Source organism: Mobula hypostoma, chromosome 7 (assembly GCF_963921235.1).
Source record: "Mobula hypostoma chromosome 7, sMobHyp1.1, whole genome shotgun sequence".
Classification (NCBI taxonomy): domain Eukaryota; kingdom Metazoa; phylum Chordata; class Chondrichthyes; order Myliobatiformes; family Myliobatidae; genus Mobula; species Mobula hypostoma.
Window position 1 is genome coordinate 162,546,947 of NC_086103.1, and position 17,147 is coordinate 162,564,093.

Genomic DNA, 17,147 nt, shown 5'->3' on the forward strand with positions numbered 1-17,147 from the left:
TGTATTGAGGTGGAACAAGGTGAAACGATAACAATGAGAATAAAGTGTAAAACCTGAGTGCAGTACAGGTAAACAATAAAGTGCAAGATCATAACGATCTTGATAATGGTCAAGAGTCCATCTTATCATACAAGAGGTCCATTCAAGATGCTGACAACAGGAGTCTGGTGCTGCTTTTAAGGAGTTTGCACGCTTTCTGTGTGGACATGTGGGTTTCCTCTGGTTTCTTCCCACATTCTAAAGCTAGGTGGGTCAGTGTAAATTGCCTCTTGTATACTCGAGGTGAGTGGTAGAATTGATGGCAAGTGGGAAGAATATATTACAAGGAAAATAAGCAGCGGAATAGAATGAACCAGCTTGGACTTAATGGGCCGAATGGCTACTTCTGTGTCAGAAGGAAATGTGAAAATGCACTGGGAAGTATTGAAGCCTCTTGCCTTGCAGAGAGGAGTGAGTTATATGGATCGGATGGATTCATGGTTTACAAAAGGAACTGGTTTCTCAGTAAAACCATCATCTCCTGGGTTATATTTCTCTGTTCAGATAGTGCTTTAGAATTCCTGAAAGTTTGCTGTTCAGTCAAAAGTTATGCATTTATAGTGTGATTAAATTATAATGAGAAACATTCTTTTACAAATTGGATGTTTGTCAGTCTTTGCTTGTGTGTAGTTTTTCCATTGATTCCATTGTACTTCTTTGTTCTGCTCTTAATGCCTGTAAGATATGGTTGTATATGGTAAGATGTATGTACTTTGATAATAAATTTCCTTTGAACTTTGAGAATGCTGTTTCATATGTTGACCAGAGCAACTCAGTAGTGACTGGATGAGGCCTCCATTCTCCATGAAGAGATTCCCAATTTCAGGAAAGAAATGGGGAGAATGTGGAGAGTTTTTGGAGAAAGTGTCTTTAAAGACTAGATTATAGCATGAAGATTAAATTTAACAAAATTATTGTTTCACAACATTTTGAAAACAATGATTCCAAAAAAAATTAACAACCCTCTATTTTTTCCCCAGTGAGAACACCCTAATGGCTACTGGTTTGACAGACCCCAAGATGCAGGAAGCTGAAGGGCCCACGGAAGATAGCTCAGGTAAGAAGCTTTATCACCTCTGTGAAATGTGCAAGCTTTTGCTTTAGTTTTCATAGAAAACATTTTAACTGCTGAAGGGTGTGAAGTAATTATAATGAGCAGGTGCAATACAGTGTGGGGAAGTGTAAAATCATGTACAAACAGGAGAACATTTGCAGATGTTGGAAATCCAAGCGACAAGCGCAAAATGCTGGAGGATCTCAGCAGGCCAGGCAGCGTCTGTGGAAAAAAGTACAGACAACATTTTGGGCCAAGTCCTGCTGAAGGGTCTTGGCTCAAAACGTTGACTGTATTTTTTCCCATTGATGCTGCCTGGCCTGCTGAGTTCCTCCAGCATTTTGTGTGTGTTGTATAGTCATGTCCTTTGGTAGAAGGAATAAGGGCATAGATTATTTTCTAAATGGGAAGAGAATTCTGAAATCGGAGGTGCAGAAGGAGTCCTAGTGCAGGATTCCTTAAAGATTAACTTTCAGGTTGAGTCAGTAGTAAAGAAAGTAAATGCAATGTTAGCATTCATTTAGAGAGAACTAGAATATAAATGCAACATTATGATGCTGAGGCTTCATGAGGTGTTGGTCAGACCACATATGGAATATTGAGTGCGGTTTTGGGCCCAGTATCTTAGGGAGGATGTTTTGTTGAGGGAGAGGATTCAGTGGAGGTTTACAAGAATGATCCCGGGAATGAAAGTGTTTACGTATAAGGAGCATTTGATGGCTCTGGACTTGAGCTTGCTGAAGTTTAGAAGGATGAGGTATGGGGTCTCATTGAAACCTGTGGAATACTGAAAGGTCTTGGATAGAGTGAATCTGGAGAGTATTCTCCCAGTAGTGGGAGAGTCTATCTCCAGAGGGCAAAGTCAAGTTAAGAGGTTGACAGGCTCTTTATTAGTGAGGGTGTCAAAGGTTATGAGGCAAAGGCAGGAGATTGGGGTTGAGAGGGAATAATAAATCAACCATGATGGAATGGCAGAGCAGACCCAATGGACCAAATGGCCTAATCGTGCTCCTATGTCTCCTGGTCTAGACATGGACCAAGTTGGTGGCAAAGGGGTGCTGTTGTTGTGCACAATTCACAGGGTGGCATCAAAACATAGAAATCCTGATTTAATGGCATGTGGAGTGTGGTTAAGCAAAGCTCACACAATCCTCCTTTCAGTCTTCCTGACTGCAAGGCTGCCCCATCTCAATGCTTCCCACTGGATTGGAGTTAATCTACAGGATACAGGGGAACTGATCGACTTTAGTCAGCTCTGCCCCAGAACCAGTATCGCCCAGTCATTGAATTATAGGTCACAATTTGTGCTCACATCCAAGTCATCCTTCAACAATGTGGGTATGACAACACATCCATCAGATGAGGAAAGGGCTTCAGCCAATCAGCTCCCATCACACAGTACTGCTGCCAATATTCTGCTGCTCAGAGGCTTCATTTTCCATGTATTGGGAGCCATTGCTCAATGGCTATTAGATTCAGATTCACCGATAGTTAACTTCATTCTGAGTGTTTTGAAGGATGAAGTGTTTAGCTTAAGTCTGTATCCCCCCCACTTATCAAGCAGTGGCAGAACAGGATATTGTGTTGGGTATTGTCTGAATGTGGCCCTTTTTCTGGAGCTAACTTCTAATGAATAGTGTATGTCGTCTGGAGTTAGACCAGCACTTTCGTTCCCTGGCTGGGATAGTGCAAGAGAGGGATGGTGAAATGCAGATTACATTGTTCTCAACTTCCTGCCATTCTTGGTGGTAAATGCAGTGTGTTGGCGAGATGTCATGCTATTGTAGTGGTTAGCACAATGCTTTACAGCCACCGGGATTCTCTCCGTAGGGAGTTTGTACGTTCTCTCCGTGACTGTGTAGATTCCTTCCAGATGCTCCAGTTTCCTCCCACATTCCAAAGACACATCATTTAGGGTTAGTAAGATCTGGGCATGCAGTATTGGCACTGGAAGCACGGAAACACTTTTGGGCTGCCCTCAGCACATATTTGGAATTATGTTAGCCGTTGACGCAAATGGTGCATTTCACTGTATGTTTCAATGTACATGTGACAAATAAAGCAAATCTTTAAATCCCTTCAGGTTAGACAACTAATTCTAGCGTACTTCGATGCACACCGTAGCCAGTGGGCCCTATGATGGAGAGGTGGGATATTTATGTGATGGGTAAGGTGCCAATGAAGCAGGCTGCTTTCTCCTGGCTGATGTTATCTTGCAGTGTGCTCGTTTCTTGTAGTAATCCCTGTTGAGCATTATTGCATCCATCCTAATTGGCAGAGCACCAAACGGTACACGGCTTTGAGATGGTAGCTTTTGCAGAAATGAAACTATTGATGCTGCCATGGGGAATGTACAAGCAGTGGCCACTTTATTAGGTACACCTGTACACCTCTTAATGCAAATCAGCCAATCATGTGACATCAACTCACGACATAAAAGCATGCAAACATGGTCAAGAGGTTCAGTTGTTATTCAGATTAAACATCAGTATGGGGAATAAGTGTGATCTAATGACTTTAACTGTGGAATGATTGTTGGTGCCAGACAGGGTGGTTTGAGTATCTCAGACCAGCCTGTCCTCCTGGGATTTTCATGCACAGCAGTCTTGAGAGTTTATAGAGATTGGTTGGAAAGCCAAGAAGCATCCACTGAGTGGTAATTCAGTGGGCGAAAATGTCTTGTTAATGAGAGAGATCAGAGGAAATGGCCAGACTGGTTCAAGCTGACAGGAAGATGACAGTAACTCAAATAACCACATGGTGGTGTGCAGAAGAGCTTCTCTGAATGCACAACACACCAAACCTTGTGGTAGTAAACACACAATACTCTGGAGATGCTGGGGTCAAAGCAACACGCACAACACGCTGGAGGAACTCAGCAGGTCGGGCAGCATTCGTGGAAACAAACAGTCAACGTTTCAGGCCGAGACCCTTCGTCAGGACTGAAGATGGAGTGGGCCAAACTCAGATTGGAGGAGCAACACCTCGTATACCATGGTGGATAGACTACAGCAGCAGAAGACCACACCAGGTTCGGCTCCTGTACCTAATAAAGTGGCCACTGAGTATACTGTAGTTAGCAAAAATGCAAACAAATGATCACCAAGGTGTAGACGTGCAAAACCAGCAATAACATCACCCCACACTCCTTGGGATAATTCTGACATTTGTATTAGTACTTGTAGACGTGACATTGTGGTTAGCTGAGATATTGCTGTTTGCGTTTTATCAAACAATCTAAACCTGGGTGCTGTACCTTTCTCCTAAACAATTATTTAATTTTCCTGATTACTCTGACCTCTGCAAGTGACATCCACAGCACATTTTGGTAGGGATAATAGGATAACATCAATGACCTGGCAGTACGAGACTGAGATAGGTGTAATTGTAATTTGAAGTACAAAGATTGTGATGTTCTCCTTGATCTTTCTGTTTTCATTTTTGTGACTGAATTACTTTCATATACATGGATAGAATTGAATTTTCCTCACTACAGCTTCAGTTTCACTTATTGTCCTTGGTTACATGAGCACTCACATAATACCCAGCACAGTGTCCTGCTCTGCACCCTTGACAAGTAGGGATGCTGTAAGCAAGGTAATCAGCAGGATTTAAGTGCCCTGGCTGATGCATGCTGTGGTAATCATACCCTTGGAGCTTGAATCACTTCCTTGATGCCAGTGAGAGGCACATTGTTTAACAAAGTGAATTCCACATACCGACCACTCTCTGCATAAAGAACTTGCATATGACATCCTCCTCTATAAATTCCTGCAGCCACCTTAAAATTATGTTCCCTTGTATGAGCCATTTTCACCCTGCGAAAAAGTCTCAGGCTATCCACTCTATGCTTCTTATCATCTTAAACACCTCTATTGAGTCACCTCTCACCCTCCTTCACTCCAGAGAGAAAAGCCCTAGTTCACTCAACCTATCTTCATAAAACATGCCCTCTAGTCCAACCAGCGTTCTGATAAATCTCCACATCCTCTCTGAAGCTTTCACATACTTTCTATAATGAGGTGACCAGAACTGAACATAACATTGCAAGTCTGGTCTAACCAGGGTTTTATAAAGCTGTAACATTTACCTCACAGCTCTTGGACACAACCCCTGAATAATGAAGGCTAACACACCATACGCCTTGTTAACAATCGTAGCAACTTTGAGGGGTCTATGGATATGGACCCCAAGATCCCTGTGTCCCTCCACAATGCTAAGAATCCTGTATTAACCCTGCATTCTGCCTGCAAATTTGACCATCTAAAGTGAATTTCTTCACACTTTTCTAGGTGGAACACCATTTGCCAATTCTCAGCCCATCTCTGCATCCAGTCAATGTCCCATTGTAACCTACAATGACCCCTCCCCCACCCCCACGCTATCTACATCTCCACTATCCTTCGTGACATCTGTAAATTTAATAACCCACCTTCCAGTTCCGCATCCAAGTCATTGATAAAAATCACGAGTGAAGGTCCCAGAACAGATCCCTGTAGAACACTATTAGTCAGAATACTTTCCATCTACCACAGGGATTCCCAAAATACTTTGTGCCATAGAAACTTACCATTAACCAAGGGGTGTGTGGACCCCAGGTTGGGAAACCCCTCATCTACTTCTACACAGCCTTCTATAGGCAAGCCAATTCTGTGTCCACACAGCCAAATTTCCCTGGAATCTATGCCTCCTGGCTTTCTGAATGATCCTGCCATTGGGAAACTTATCTACTGCCTTACTGAAATTCAAATACACTACATCAACTGTTCTACCTTCATCAGTGTGCTTTGTCACTTCTTCAGAGGTCCTGTGGAATTCATTGCCATGCATGGCTGAGGAGGCCAAGTCATTGTGTTTTTTGTAGAACGCAGGTTGATAGGTTCCTAATTACTAAGGGCATCAAAGGTTACGGGGAGAAGGCAGGAGAATGGGGTTGAGAGGGATTATAAATCAGCTATGATTGAAAGGGGGAGTAGACTCGATGGACTAAATGGCCTAACTCTGCTCCTGTGTCATGTGCTCTAGACCTCATCTCGTCTACTTCCTGCACTCTGATCTCAGCCTTTCTCCTACTCGTCTACTTCCTGCACTCTGCTCTCAGCCTTTCTCCTACTCGTCTACTTCCTGCACTCTGCTCTCAGCCTTTCTCCTACTCGTCTACTTCCTGCACTCTGCTCTCAGCCTTTCTCCTACTCGTCTACTTCCTGCACTCTGCTCTCAGCCTTTCTCCTACTCGTCTACTTCCTGCACTCTGCTCTCAGCCTTTCTCCTACTCGTCTACTTCCTGCACTCTGCTCTCAGCCTTTCTCCTACTCGTCTACTTCCTGCACTCTGCTCTCAGCCTTTCTCCTACTCGTCTACTTCCTGCACTCTGCTCTCAGCCTTTCTCCTACTCGTCTACTTCCTGCACTCTGCTCTCAGCCTTTCTCCTACTCGTCTACTTCCTGCACTCTGCTCTCAGCCTTTCTCCTACTCGTCTACTTCCTGCACTCTGCTCTCAGCCTTTCTCCTACTCCTCTACTTCCTGCACTCTGCTCTCAGCCTTTCTCCTACTCGTCTACTTCCTGCACTCTGCTCTCAGCCTTTCTCCTACTCGTCTACTTCCTGCACTCTGCTCTCAGCCTTTCTCCTACTCGTCTACTTCCTGCACTCTGCTCTCAGCCTTTCTCCTACTCGTCTACTTCCTGCACTCTGCTCTCAGCCTTTCTCCTACTCGTCTACTTCCTGCACTCTGCTCTCAGCCTTTCTCCTACTCGTCTACTTCCTGCACTCTGCTCTCAGCCTTTCTCCTACTCGTCTACTTCCTGCACTCTGCTCTCAGCCTTTCTCCTACTCGTCTACTTCCTGCACTCTGCTCTCAGCCTTTCTCCTACTGGACAGAACAATGTATTGCGCTGGTTCTTGGCCTTTCTCCTCGCCAGCCTCCACATTCATTCGATGACCCTTCTCAATTTGTGCCACCGTCAGTGAGATTCTACCACCAGACTACTTACCACTCTCTTCACTTTCCAGTATTTCTGAGGGTCCATTCTCTCCCAGGTGCCCTGGTCTGCTGTTGCTGCTCGCCATCAACTCCCTGCCCTCTAACATTTTCCTGTACAACTGCAGCAGAACCAGTCAGGCCCTTTGTATCTCCTGCCTTCCAATGATCCACATGGTTACGTAAAATCAACGCGTCTAGGTTCTTCTTTGACCTTTGCAGAGCGAAAGAGAAGTACTCAGGTCCAGCTATCCTGTTCAATGTTCTCCCCATGACCATGCAAATTTCCTTCAGATGCTCTGGTTTCCTCCCACTCTCCAAACACGTTTGGGTTAATTGGTCACATGGGTGTAATTTGGTGATGGGGGCTCATCGGACTGGAACGGTTTGTCGCCATGCTGTATCTCCAAATAAATAGGTGGTCTGCTTGGAAATGGGGGGGCTTTGTACTGAGTGAGATTGTTAACCATATTTGCACACACAACTTCAGAGGGTACATTTAAAGCAACAATTTTAAATCTGGTTCTATACTATTGTTTCCACTTTATTTTTGCCCTTTTTTTAAAGAAGTTCAGGTATGGTGCTTTTGAGTCAATGCAAGGGAGCATTCTGATGGTACTTTTCCATTTTAAGACTTTAATCTTTAAACATGAGAAAAGAGCAACTAAAAGCACTAACCTGTGAGCATATGAACTAGAAACAGGAGTAGATCTCTCAGCCCCTTGAACCTGCTCTTCATTTAATAAAATCATGGGTAATCTGATTAAAACCTCACTATACATACCCATCTACCCATGGTAATCTTTTACCACCTTGATTATCCAGAAAAAGCCTACTTCCGCTTTCAGAATATGCAAGGACTATTGCCACCTCCTTTTGAGGAAGAGAGTTTCAAACACCACCCCCACTCCCCCCCCCCCACCGGCTTAAACTGGCAACCACTTATTTTTGAATAGCGATCAAAAAATTCTAGATTCTGACACGAGAAAACATCCTCTCCACATCTATGTTGTCCAGACACGTCAGGATCTTGTATGTTTCAATCAAGGCCTTGCTTCTAACATGAGGAATTCTGCAGATGCTGGAATTTCAAGCCACACACATCAAAGTTGCTGGTGAACGCAGCAGGCCAGGCAGCATCTATAGGAAGAGGTACAGTCGACGTTTCGGGTCAAGACCCTTCGTCAGGACTTGCTTCTAACCTCCACTTTATCCAATCTGTCCATCCTTTTCTCATAACCCACCGATTCCAGGTACTAGTGTTGTAATCCTTCTCTAAGTTGCTTCTTTACCATTAGTTTCTTTTACTCAGGGAAATTAATACTTTGCACAATGAGGAGCTCTTAGAACATATGAACACTACAGCACAGTGCAGGCCCTACAGCCCATAATAGTATGCCGACTTTATTATCTACTCTAAGATCAATCTAACACTTCCCTCCTACATAGCCCTCCATTTTCCTATGATGCATATGGCTATCTAAGAATCTTGTAAATGTCCCTAATCTATCTGCCTTTACCACCATCCCTGCCAGGGCGTTCCACACAACCACCACTCTCCATGTGTTCAATACTGTACAAAAAAGTTACTTGGCTGAACTTAAATGTATTTGTTGACAGATTTTAAATGCACATGCCCATGTCCTGCATTTCTTACTATAATTAATCCCATGGCCAAGATACAAGTCTCTTTTCCCTTTAAGATATTGAAATGACCCAATATGCTGTTCAGGGGTTGCTTGTTGGTGTAGATCTCCTCCTCTTGAGATTTTTTTTTGAACTTTTTAGGAAAGAAGAGGCTAAAGTTCAAATCACTCAAGAAGCTGTTTGTCAAAAAGAAGAAAAAAGAATTGATAACCCAGTCAAAGAGCAGCCTGAAGCAAAGTCAGTCCACAAGTGATGTTACTGGTCCGGAATTACGGACTCCAGATCCTGACTCTGAGGACGAGCAAAGGTAGGACTCCTGGAGAGATGCTTCTGTGTTTTACCTCCTCATAAATCATTTTTATATCTCCTGGCATTGATTTCCATTTGTGTTTACTGTACTCGTTAATAATTTATTTAAATGTTTGAGAAAACGACACCGCAATGTCTGCTCCACTGTGCCTTAGTTTTGGCAGCAAACCTAATAGACTTTAAGTGGATTCAGCATAACAGATTTATTTTTTTGCTCTAAATTCAATAGGCTCACCAGTTATCTTTATCTCTCTGTCATTTCACAGAAAAGAAATGCTACATACAGTGAGGTAGGAAAATAGCAGATAGGAAGAGAATTTGGCCCACCGCCATGATTGATTCTTATCCCTCTCAACACTGGTGTCCTACCTTCTCCGTGTAACCTTTGGCACCCTTACTAATCAAAAACCTATCAATCTCCACTTTGAATATATCCACCGCAATCTATGGCAATGAATTTCACAGATGCCCCACCCTCTGGCTAAAGAGGTTCTTCCTCATCCCTGTTCTAAAGGGACACCCCTTCATTGAGTATGTGCCCTCCGGTCCTGGACTCCCTCACTATAGGAAACTTTCTCTCCACACTAACTCTATCTAGGCCTTTCAATATTCAATAGGTTTCAATGCAATTGCCCCTTCATTCTTCTCAATTCCAGCAAGTACAAGCCCAGAGCCATCAAACACTCCTCTTACATTAACTCTTTAAATATTGATTCTTTTGAGAATTTTCTGAAAATGTGGTTTGTATGTAAGTTGATTATTTTTGGATCTTTATTTTCCTTCACAAGCTGTTACTGATATAATTTCTCCAATGTACAGATCATTTTACAAATTGATTGTCAAATAGTCTGCCACCTTTCCCACACAAATTGCATCTGAAGGCACTCAGTCAATGATCAGACATTGATCTCAACATTATTATTATGCAGTAATAAAAATTGTCTTCTAAATTTTATTGGTTTGACTTCTTGCTTACTTGCTCATGAGAACAATTCAGGCAAAACTTAATGAGATTTAAATAGCTCTCAGCAATTTCATTCAGATTTGCTACAGAGAGGAACGTTGATCATAAAAGTATAATTTAAAACTGCTAGATATTACCAGGGTTGGAGAAAATTAGTTAAAAGGAATATTGGTTTGACTGGGATTGTTTTCTTTGGATCAAAGGAGACAGAGGGAATATTTAATGCATTAATATTATATAAGCACCTTAGGGAGGTCAACACGAAGAGGTGTAACACACGAAATGCTGGAGGAACTCTGCAGGCCAAGCAGCACATAAGAAAAGGAATAAGGGCCGACATTTTGGGCCAAAACCTTTCATCAGGGCTCAAGTCTTCCTCTCCATAGACGCTGCCTGACCTGCTGACTTCTTCCAGTGTCTTATGTGTGTTACTCTGGATTTCCAGCATCTGCAGAATCTCTTATGTTTACAATAAGAAGGGGATGCTGACTTAATGTGATTAGCAGAAGGCGAGTTGAGAAGTTTCTGACCTGATGTGCTGATAAAGAGTGATGGGAAAAGAAACCTAAAGGCATTTGAAAAGCACCAGGATGCTACAAGGAAAAGCTGCAAATATTCAGATGCGAATATACAGAGAATACAGATTAATTAAGAGAAATGACTGAAAAGAGTAAATCGGACTTAAAAGTAAAATGAAAACTGGTAATTGAAAATAATCTAGGCGGAATAACTTGAATGATAGCAATATGGTCGAGACATAAATAGGAGAAAATTCTCTATGATTATTCAAACTGCTGAGGGCCCTCTAACACAGGGTGAAGATAGAGGTTATCCCTCTGAACTGAGGCGGGTCGGTGCTCAGGCCTCACTGTGGGAAGTCGGGGAAAATTTTCAAATGTTATACGTTCAGAAATGTCTAGGGTGTGGTTATATGTCTTGGTTTACTGTTGAGAAGGGATTGCTTACGGTTTGGTTAGAAAAGGAGAGTGCTTTTTTTCTACTAGAGAAAAATGCAAACTGAATTGGTAAAAATAATTTCCTATAATGTTAATGGGGTTTTGAATCCAATTAAAAGAAATAAGATTATGTCTAAATTGAAAAAAGAGAGGGCACAAATAGCTTTCCTCCAGGAAACACATATGAGCCAATCTGAACATGGAAAATTAAAAAGAATGGGCTTTAAGCATGTATCTTATTCATCATATAAATTGAGTCACAAAAGAGGGGTAGCTACTTTAATATCAAGTACTCTTAATTATGAACATATTTCAGAGACTAGAGACAAAGAAGGACGGTTTGTAAAAATCACAGGAAGAATAGAAGGTAGAGAAATAACATTGCTGAATGTTTATGCTCCTCCAGGTAGTGAATGGTCATTCTATAGACACATTTTTGACCTAATGGTCAGTTCTCGAGGGGTAGTAATTTGTGGAGGGGATTTTAATATTAGATTAAATCCTATATTAGATTCTTCAAGAATAGTTACTCAGAATAAACCTCTGACTCGGAAAGTGAATTCATTGATGGAGGAGTTGGGAATTATAGACGTCTGGAGGGAATTACACCCTACTAGTAAAGATTATACATATTACTCTTTCCCTCATTCAGCCTATTCAAGGATAGACTATTTCTTTATCTTTAATACAGATAGACTCAGGATAAAAAACTGTAGTATTGCAACAATTGATCTGTCGGATCATAGCCCAGTCTCTATGTCTCTAATCCTGGAAAGGAAAATGAGGAAAACACTATGGAGGCTAAACTCACATATACTTAATAACCCAAAAGTAATGGAGAGATTAAGGGGAGAAATCAAAGAATATCTAGACCTTAATGACACGGGAGAAACATCACTAGTGATTTTATGGGATACATTGAAAGCTGTACTGAGAGGGAAAATTTTTTCCATTACTACTCACATGAAAAAAATCAATGCACAAAAATTAGCAGACCTTCAAGGAAAATTAAAACAACTTCAAGTTGGAGATAGCAACAAAAGTAATTCAAATCGAAAACAGGAAATTAGGAAATTGCAAAGTGAAATTGATGATATTTATACATTGGAAACTCAAAGAAATTTTCTTTACCTGAGACAAAAGAATTATGAAGTAGGAGGTAAATCAGCTAGATTATTAGCATATAAAACAAAACAAAATTGCCCCACACATTCTCTTTGAACTTTTCCTCCACTCACCTTAAATGCAAACCCTCTATTATTAGATATTTCGACCATGGGTAAGAGGTAATAGCTGTCTCCCCCCTCTTCCCCCAATTTTATAAACTATGGAATCTCCTCTCAGCCACTGACACTATGGAGAAAACAACTTACGTTTGACTGACCTCCCTTTATTGCACATTACCTTTAATACAGGCAACATCCTGGTAAAATGCCTCTGCAGCCTCTCCAGAGCATCGACATGTTTCCTACAAAGGCGTGTCCAGAATTGAATACGGAGTTTAAAAATCTGTAAAATAGCTTTCCTACTCTGAACTCAGTGCCTTGATTAATAAAGGCAAGTTTACCAAATGCCTTCGTTAACACCCTATCAACTTGCATGCTCATTTTCAGAGAGGTGTGGATGTGGATGTACAGAGGGACCCACTAATAACGGGGGTGCCATTAACTGTGTACTTCCCCTTTACGCTTGACCTGCCAAAGTTCAACACCTCACACTTGGCTGGATTAAATTCCATCCGCCATTTTTCTGCCCCTATCTGCAATTGATTGATACCCTGTGGTATCTTTTAGCGGTCTTCTAACTGTCCACAATGTCACCAATCCTGTCATCTGCAAACTTACTAACCCACTCATCCACGTTTTCATCTAAGTTATTATCACAGATAGCTTTAGTTCTTTAGTTTTGATTCTCCAGGTAAAGATCACCCTTTAATCTCCCGTATGGGAAGGGATGAAGTCCTAGCCTGCCTGAACCCTTGCTATAACTCAGCCCTTTGAGAGCTGGCAACACTTTGTCAAGAGAAATTGTTTGGTAGGCATTGCCAATATTTGGCCAAAGGACAGACCAGAGAAATGCCTGTACAATTGTGCAAGTTCAAACAAAGCAGTCTCACATATACATTCTAGTGCCAAAAATATACTTTAATAATATTGGAGAGATGTAATGCTGGGAATTTATGTCACTATTCACTGCATAACATATACTCTGTTTGTTTAAAAAATTACATGATATCATTGCAAATTCCACCTTTCTTTAACATGTACTTAAAGAGAGAAAGGCCAATATTTCCAAATATTTGCTATTGATGTAACAAGAGGCCATCTGGCCCATCAAGTCTATGCTTGCTGAGCAAACCCATTTCCATAAGACTATAAAATATAGAAACAGACTTAGGCCATTTGGCTCATTAATATTTCACTGTAGTTAATTCTCCCGCTGCCCCGCTATCCCCTACACTTGGATCCTTTACAATAGCTAATTAGCCTGCTAACCTACACCTCTCTGGGATGTGGGGAGAAACTGGAGTGCCCCAGGAAGCACACAGGATCAGGGAAAATGTGCAAACTCCATGCAGTGCAAACCGAATTGTTAGTGGGTACACCAATTAATAAAATAACCTTCATTGGTGGGATGATGGATCCATGTATCTCTCTGTCATTCTGATACATTTGAATGTTTATAGTGGACTGTGGAGTAACTCTGGGGCACTGTGCTCAGGGCTGTAAAGTGAAGGAAAGTAAAAGCTGAGCTATTTTTAGATAAATAGGTTAATGTGTGCTTCAGCGCAGGGGTCAGCGTTAAACCTCGATCATTGACATGGAGTCTGCAGCTCTGCAGTCACATCAATGCGCTGCAATTCCGCGTACGTTCTAGTACCTCAGTGTGCAATGAAAGCATCCAGAGTGACTTTACAGTGACTGCACTTGGCTTCAGTGTCCGGGCATCGTGGGAACTGCCTGTCTGCAACAGAAGATTGAAAGGACTCACCACCAGGCACAAAGATGGCTTTTATCCCGCTAAATGGACCTCTTGGACGATTAAAGCTGAACTCTTGACCTCTCAATCCACCTCATCATGGCGTTTGCAGCGTATTTTTCCTTGCACTGCACTTCTTCTGTGTCACTATATTCTGCATTGTTGTTACTTTTGTACCGCCTCAATATATTTGTTTTGAGATTATCTGTATGGGTGGCATGCAAAACACAGCTTTTCACTGTACCTTGGACAATAACAAACCAATTATCAATATATCCCCAAGAGGAAATGAAGTGCTTCTAACTTTTATCTTTTTCTTTCGGAAGAAAATCACAGAAATTGTAATTTAATTTCAGAAGATATAGGAGCAGAATCGGGCCATTTGACCATTGAGTCTGCTCCGCTATTCCATCATGACTGATTTATTTTTCATCTCAACCCCCTTATCCTGTTGTCTTCCCGTAACCTTTGACCTCCTTTTCATCCTGGTGCAAACTGTGCGGCATGAAGGGCAGAGTGTGAGCACTTCCTGGACTTGTGCTGATATTTATTTTCAAGTATGATCATTATTTCCAAACATGTTCAATATTATTTTATGGTAAATTTAAGATGGTCACTGTAGGCTTAGCTTGCTGGGAACTTTGAGAAGATGGATTGTACTTTAACACAGCAGAATGTAATTAGAATTAACAGAAGCTGAGTGTGTAAAAAACCTATTTCATTTTGGGAATGATTTGTCATATTGGGAAAGATGCTAACTGATGGAAACAACGATTACCGAACAATTGTTTATCTAAGATAACAGCAGTCCTTAGAGATTTTTCTGGCGTTCTATTAGTTGCAAAACTTGCTGTGCATGACTTGTCCTATTCACAACTCCTGAAGTGGCTGGGCTTCCTTGGGAGAGTAATTAAACACCTGCAAGGCGACCTCTGATATCCTTTGGCAGTGCTGCAAGATTGAATAGCTTCCTTCGGGTCTCAGGGTGCAGTTCTGGCTCTGTCAAGATTAATAACTAAATCATCCAAAGCCCACAGAACCAAACAAAATCAGAAGCATTTTCATATTTTGTGTGAGCTTTTTTTTTGGCAAGGTGCTCTTCTACACATTCAGGAAATCTTCTCTGCCTGAAACGTCGACTGTACCTCTTCCTATAGATGCTGCCTGGCCTGCTGCGTTCACCAGCAATTTTTATGCGTGTTGCTCGAAATTCCAGCATCTGCAGATTTCCCCATGTTTGCAGGAAATCGTACCATCCACATTATCAATGTCCGTTAGTTCATTTTCCTAGCACAGAAGCATTATACTTTTCAGTTTAATTTCCTCAGATTTATTCATTGTAATTTTTTGTGTTATATAATTCTTTAGTGATATAATTATTTAATGAGGCCGCTTTCCCATAATACTCTACAGCTTCAGGGGCAACCCAATATGCTGGTAATGGAACAAATTATCGCAATGTGACATTGTTGACTCTTTCAATGCAATGACATATGTTCTGCAGTTTTGTTTGTTTCCTCTTCTAGTGCTCATAGAACTGTCATGGGAACTCGAGCACTGTCACACGACAGCATCTTCATCCCAGACACATCTGGGCAACAAGCTGTTCAGCCTGTGCGAGTGTTTTCTCAGGAGAGTATATCTGCACCTATCAGAGCTTTACAGGTAATGAACATGTAATATCCATGAGCTAATGTGTATTATTGTCATCTGCTTGCTAAATGCCACTTAATGTTTTTTTTTAACTCTCCCAGTGGGCATAATCCATGTGCTAGTTGGAACAGTAAGGTTTACTGCTTTTCAAAAGGCAACCAGGAAGAACCTGAAGCTGTCCTTGCCTGGTGTCCTTACTGCTAAATAGTGAGGGCTAACAACAAGTAAATAGTGACATGGGATTGTGTTAATGTGACATCAGGGATTTGCAGACACAGCCTAGAAGTAGGGATGTGGAATGCACCAAGTGTCAAGAACTTTATTAGTTACGTTATAGCTTGCACACTTTGCTGTAATAGAAGCAACACACGTAAAAGTTGCTGGTGAACGCAGCAGGCCAGGCAGCATCTCTGGGAAACGTCGACTGTACCTCTTCCTAGAGATGCTGCCTGGCCTGCTGCGTTCACCAGCAACTTTGATGTGTGTTGCTTGAAATTCCAGCATCTGCAGATTTCCTCGTGTTTGCTGTAATAGAAAATTGGATTTGCTGTAGGATCTATAGTTAATTATTTTATTCTGTCTGATATTACCTGTCACTGTCATTCTGTTATTAAAATGTAGTTTTATCGGTAATCTTGTCAACTGGGAATGTAAAGGTTGCACCAGATTCATGCTTAGGTAGATCAGCTTTGACCTAGATCAGCTAACATCACCCCTTGTTCCACATTCAACCCACTACTCTCTGTGTAAAGAACTTGTCTCTGACATCTCCCTTATACTTTCCTCCAATCACCTTAGCATTATACCCTCTGGTGCACCAGTTTTTTTCAAAAATAAGTCATCTGCTATTTCAAACACCAATTCGATAATGGCCTTTCACTTCCAAATGCCTTTTCGATCAGAAGTTCTTGGACAGTGATAGTTTGGAGGAGTGACTTTGTTGTATGAATTGAGGGAAATAGCCCGCATTGCTAACAATTGCCACAAGGCTGGTTTGAGTGATACTGTGCATTGTTATTAAGCTGTACGAAGGTATAACCTTGTATCCAGCACTTTTTGGTAAATATGCTGCATTTTTTTTAACTATCCACCACAATCAGAGTACTGCATGTCAAGATTCAAGGCTGTTTATTGACATTGATCAGTACATAAACAGAAAGGAGAACAAAGTGATTGCTACTCCGGATCTGGTGCAGCATTAAAAAACACAGTAGGCGTAAAGAACACTATGAACAAAAAAAACCCATACATATGGATATAAAAGCAATCCTATTAAGCCCTAAGTACAAGTAACTTATATGATCGTGTGCACATGAAGTGACATTAGGTGGTGTATTTGTGGGGGTGGTGGGTTGTGTGAATGAAGGGAGGTGTTGACAGCCTGATAGCTTGGGCGAGTTCACTGTTTTTGTGTCTGGTGGTCCTGGCGTGGACGCTGTGTAGCGTTTTCATGGGATTGGGACAACCGATCCGTGAGCAGGGTGGGTCGGATCCTTCACGTTGCTGGCCTTTTCCCACTACCCTTCTGCATGTATGTCCTTGATGGTGGGCAGACTAGTGTGGGTA

General features: G+C 41.7%; 1 protein-coding gene across 9 annotated transcripts in view; it reads left to right on the forward strand.

Annotated features, from left to right (window-relative positions):
* LOC134349718 (CRACD-like protein) overlaps positions 1-17,147 on the forward strand; it is a 207,782-nt gene that overhangs the window by 111,636 nt on the left and 78,999 nt on the right. For all 9 annotated transcript variants that reach the window (XM_063054466.1, XM_063054467.1, XM_063054472.1 and 6 more), the window contains 3 exons: positions 1,020-1,096; positions 8,862-9,027; positions 15,455-15,593. In XM_063054466.1, the coding sequence (XP_062910536.1) occupies positions 1,020-1,096; positions 8,862-9,027; positions 15,455-15,593 (382 nt within the window). The remainder of the gene's footprint in view (positions 1-1,019; positions 1,097-8,861; positions 9,028-15,454; positions 15,594-17,147) is intronic.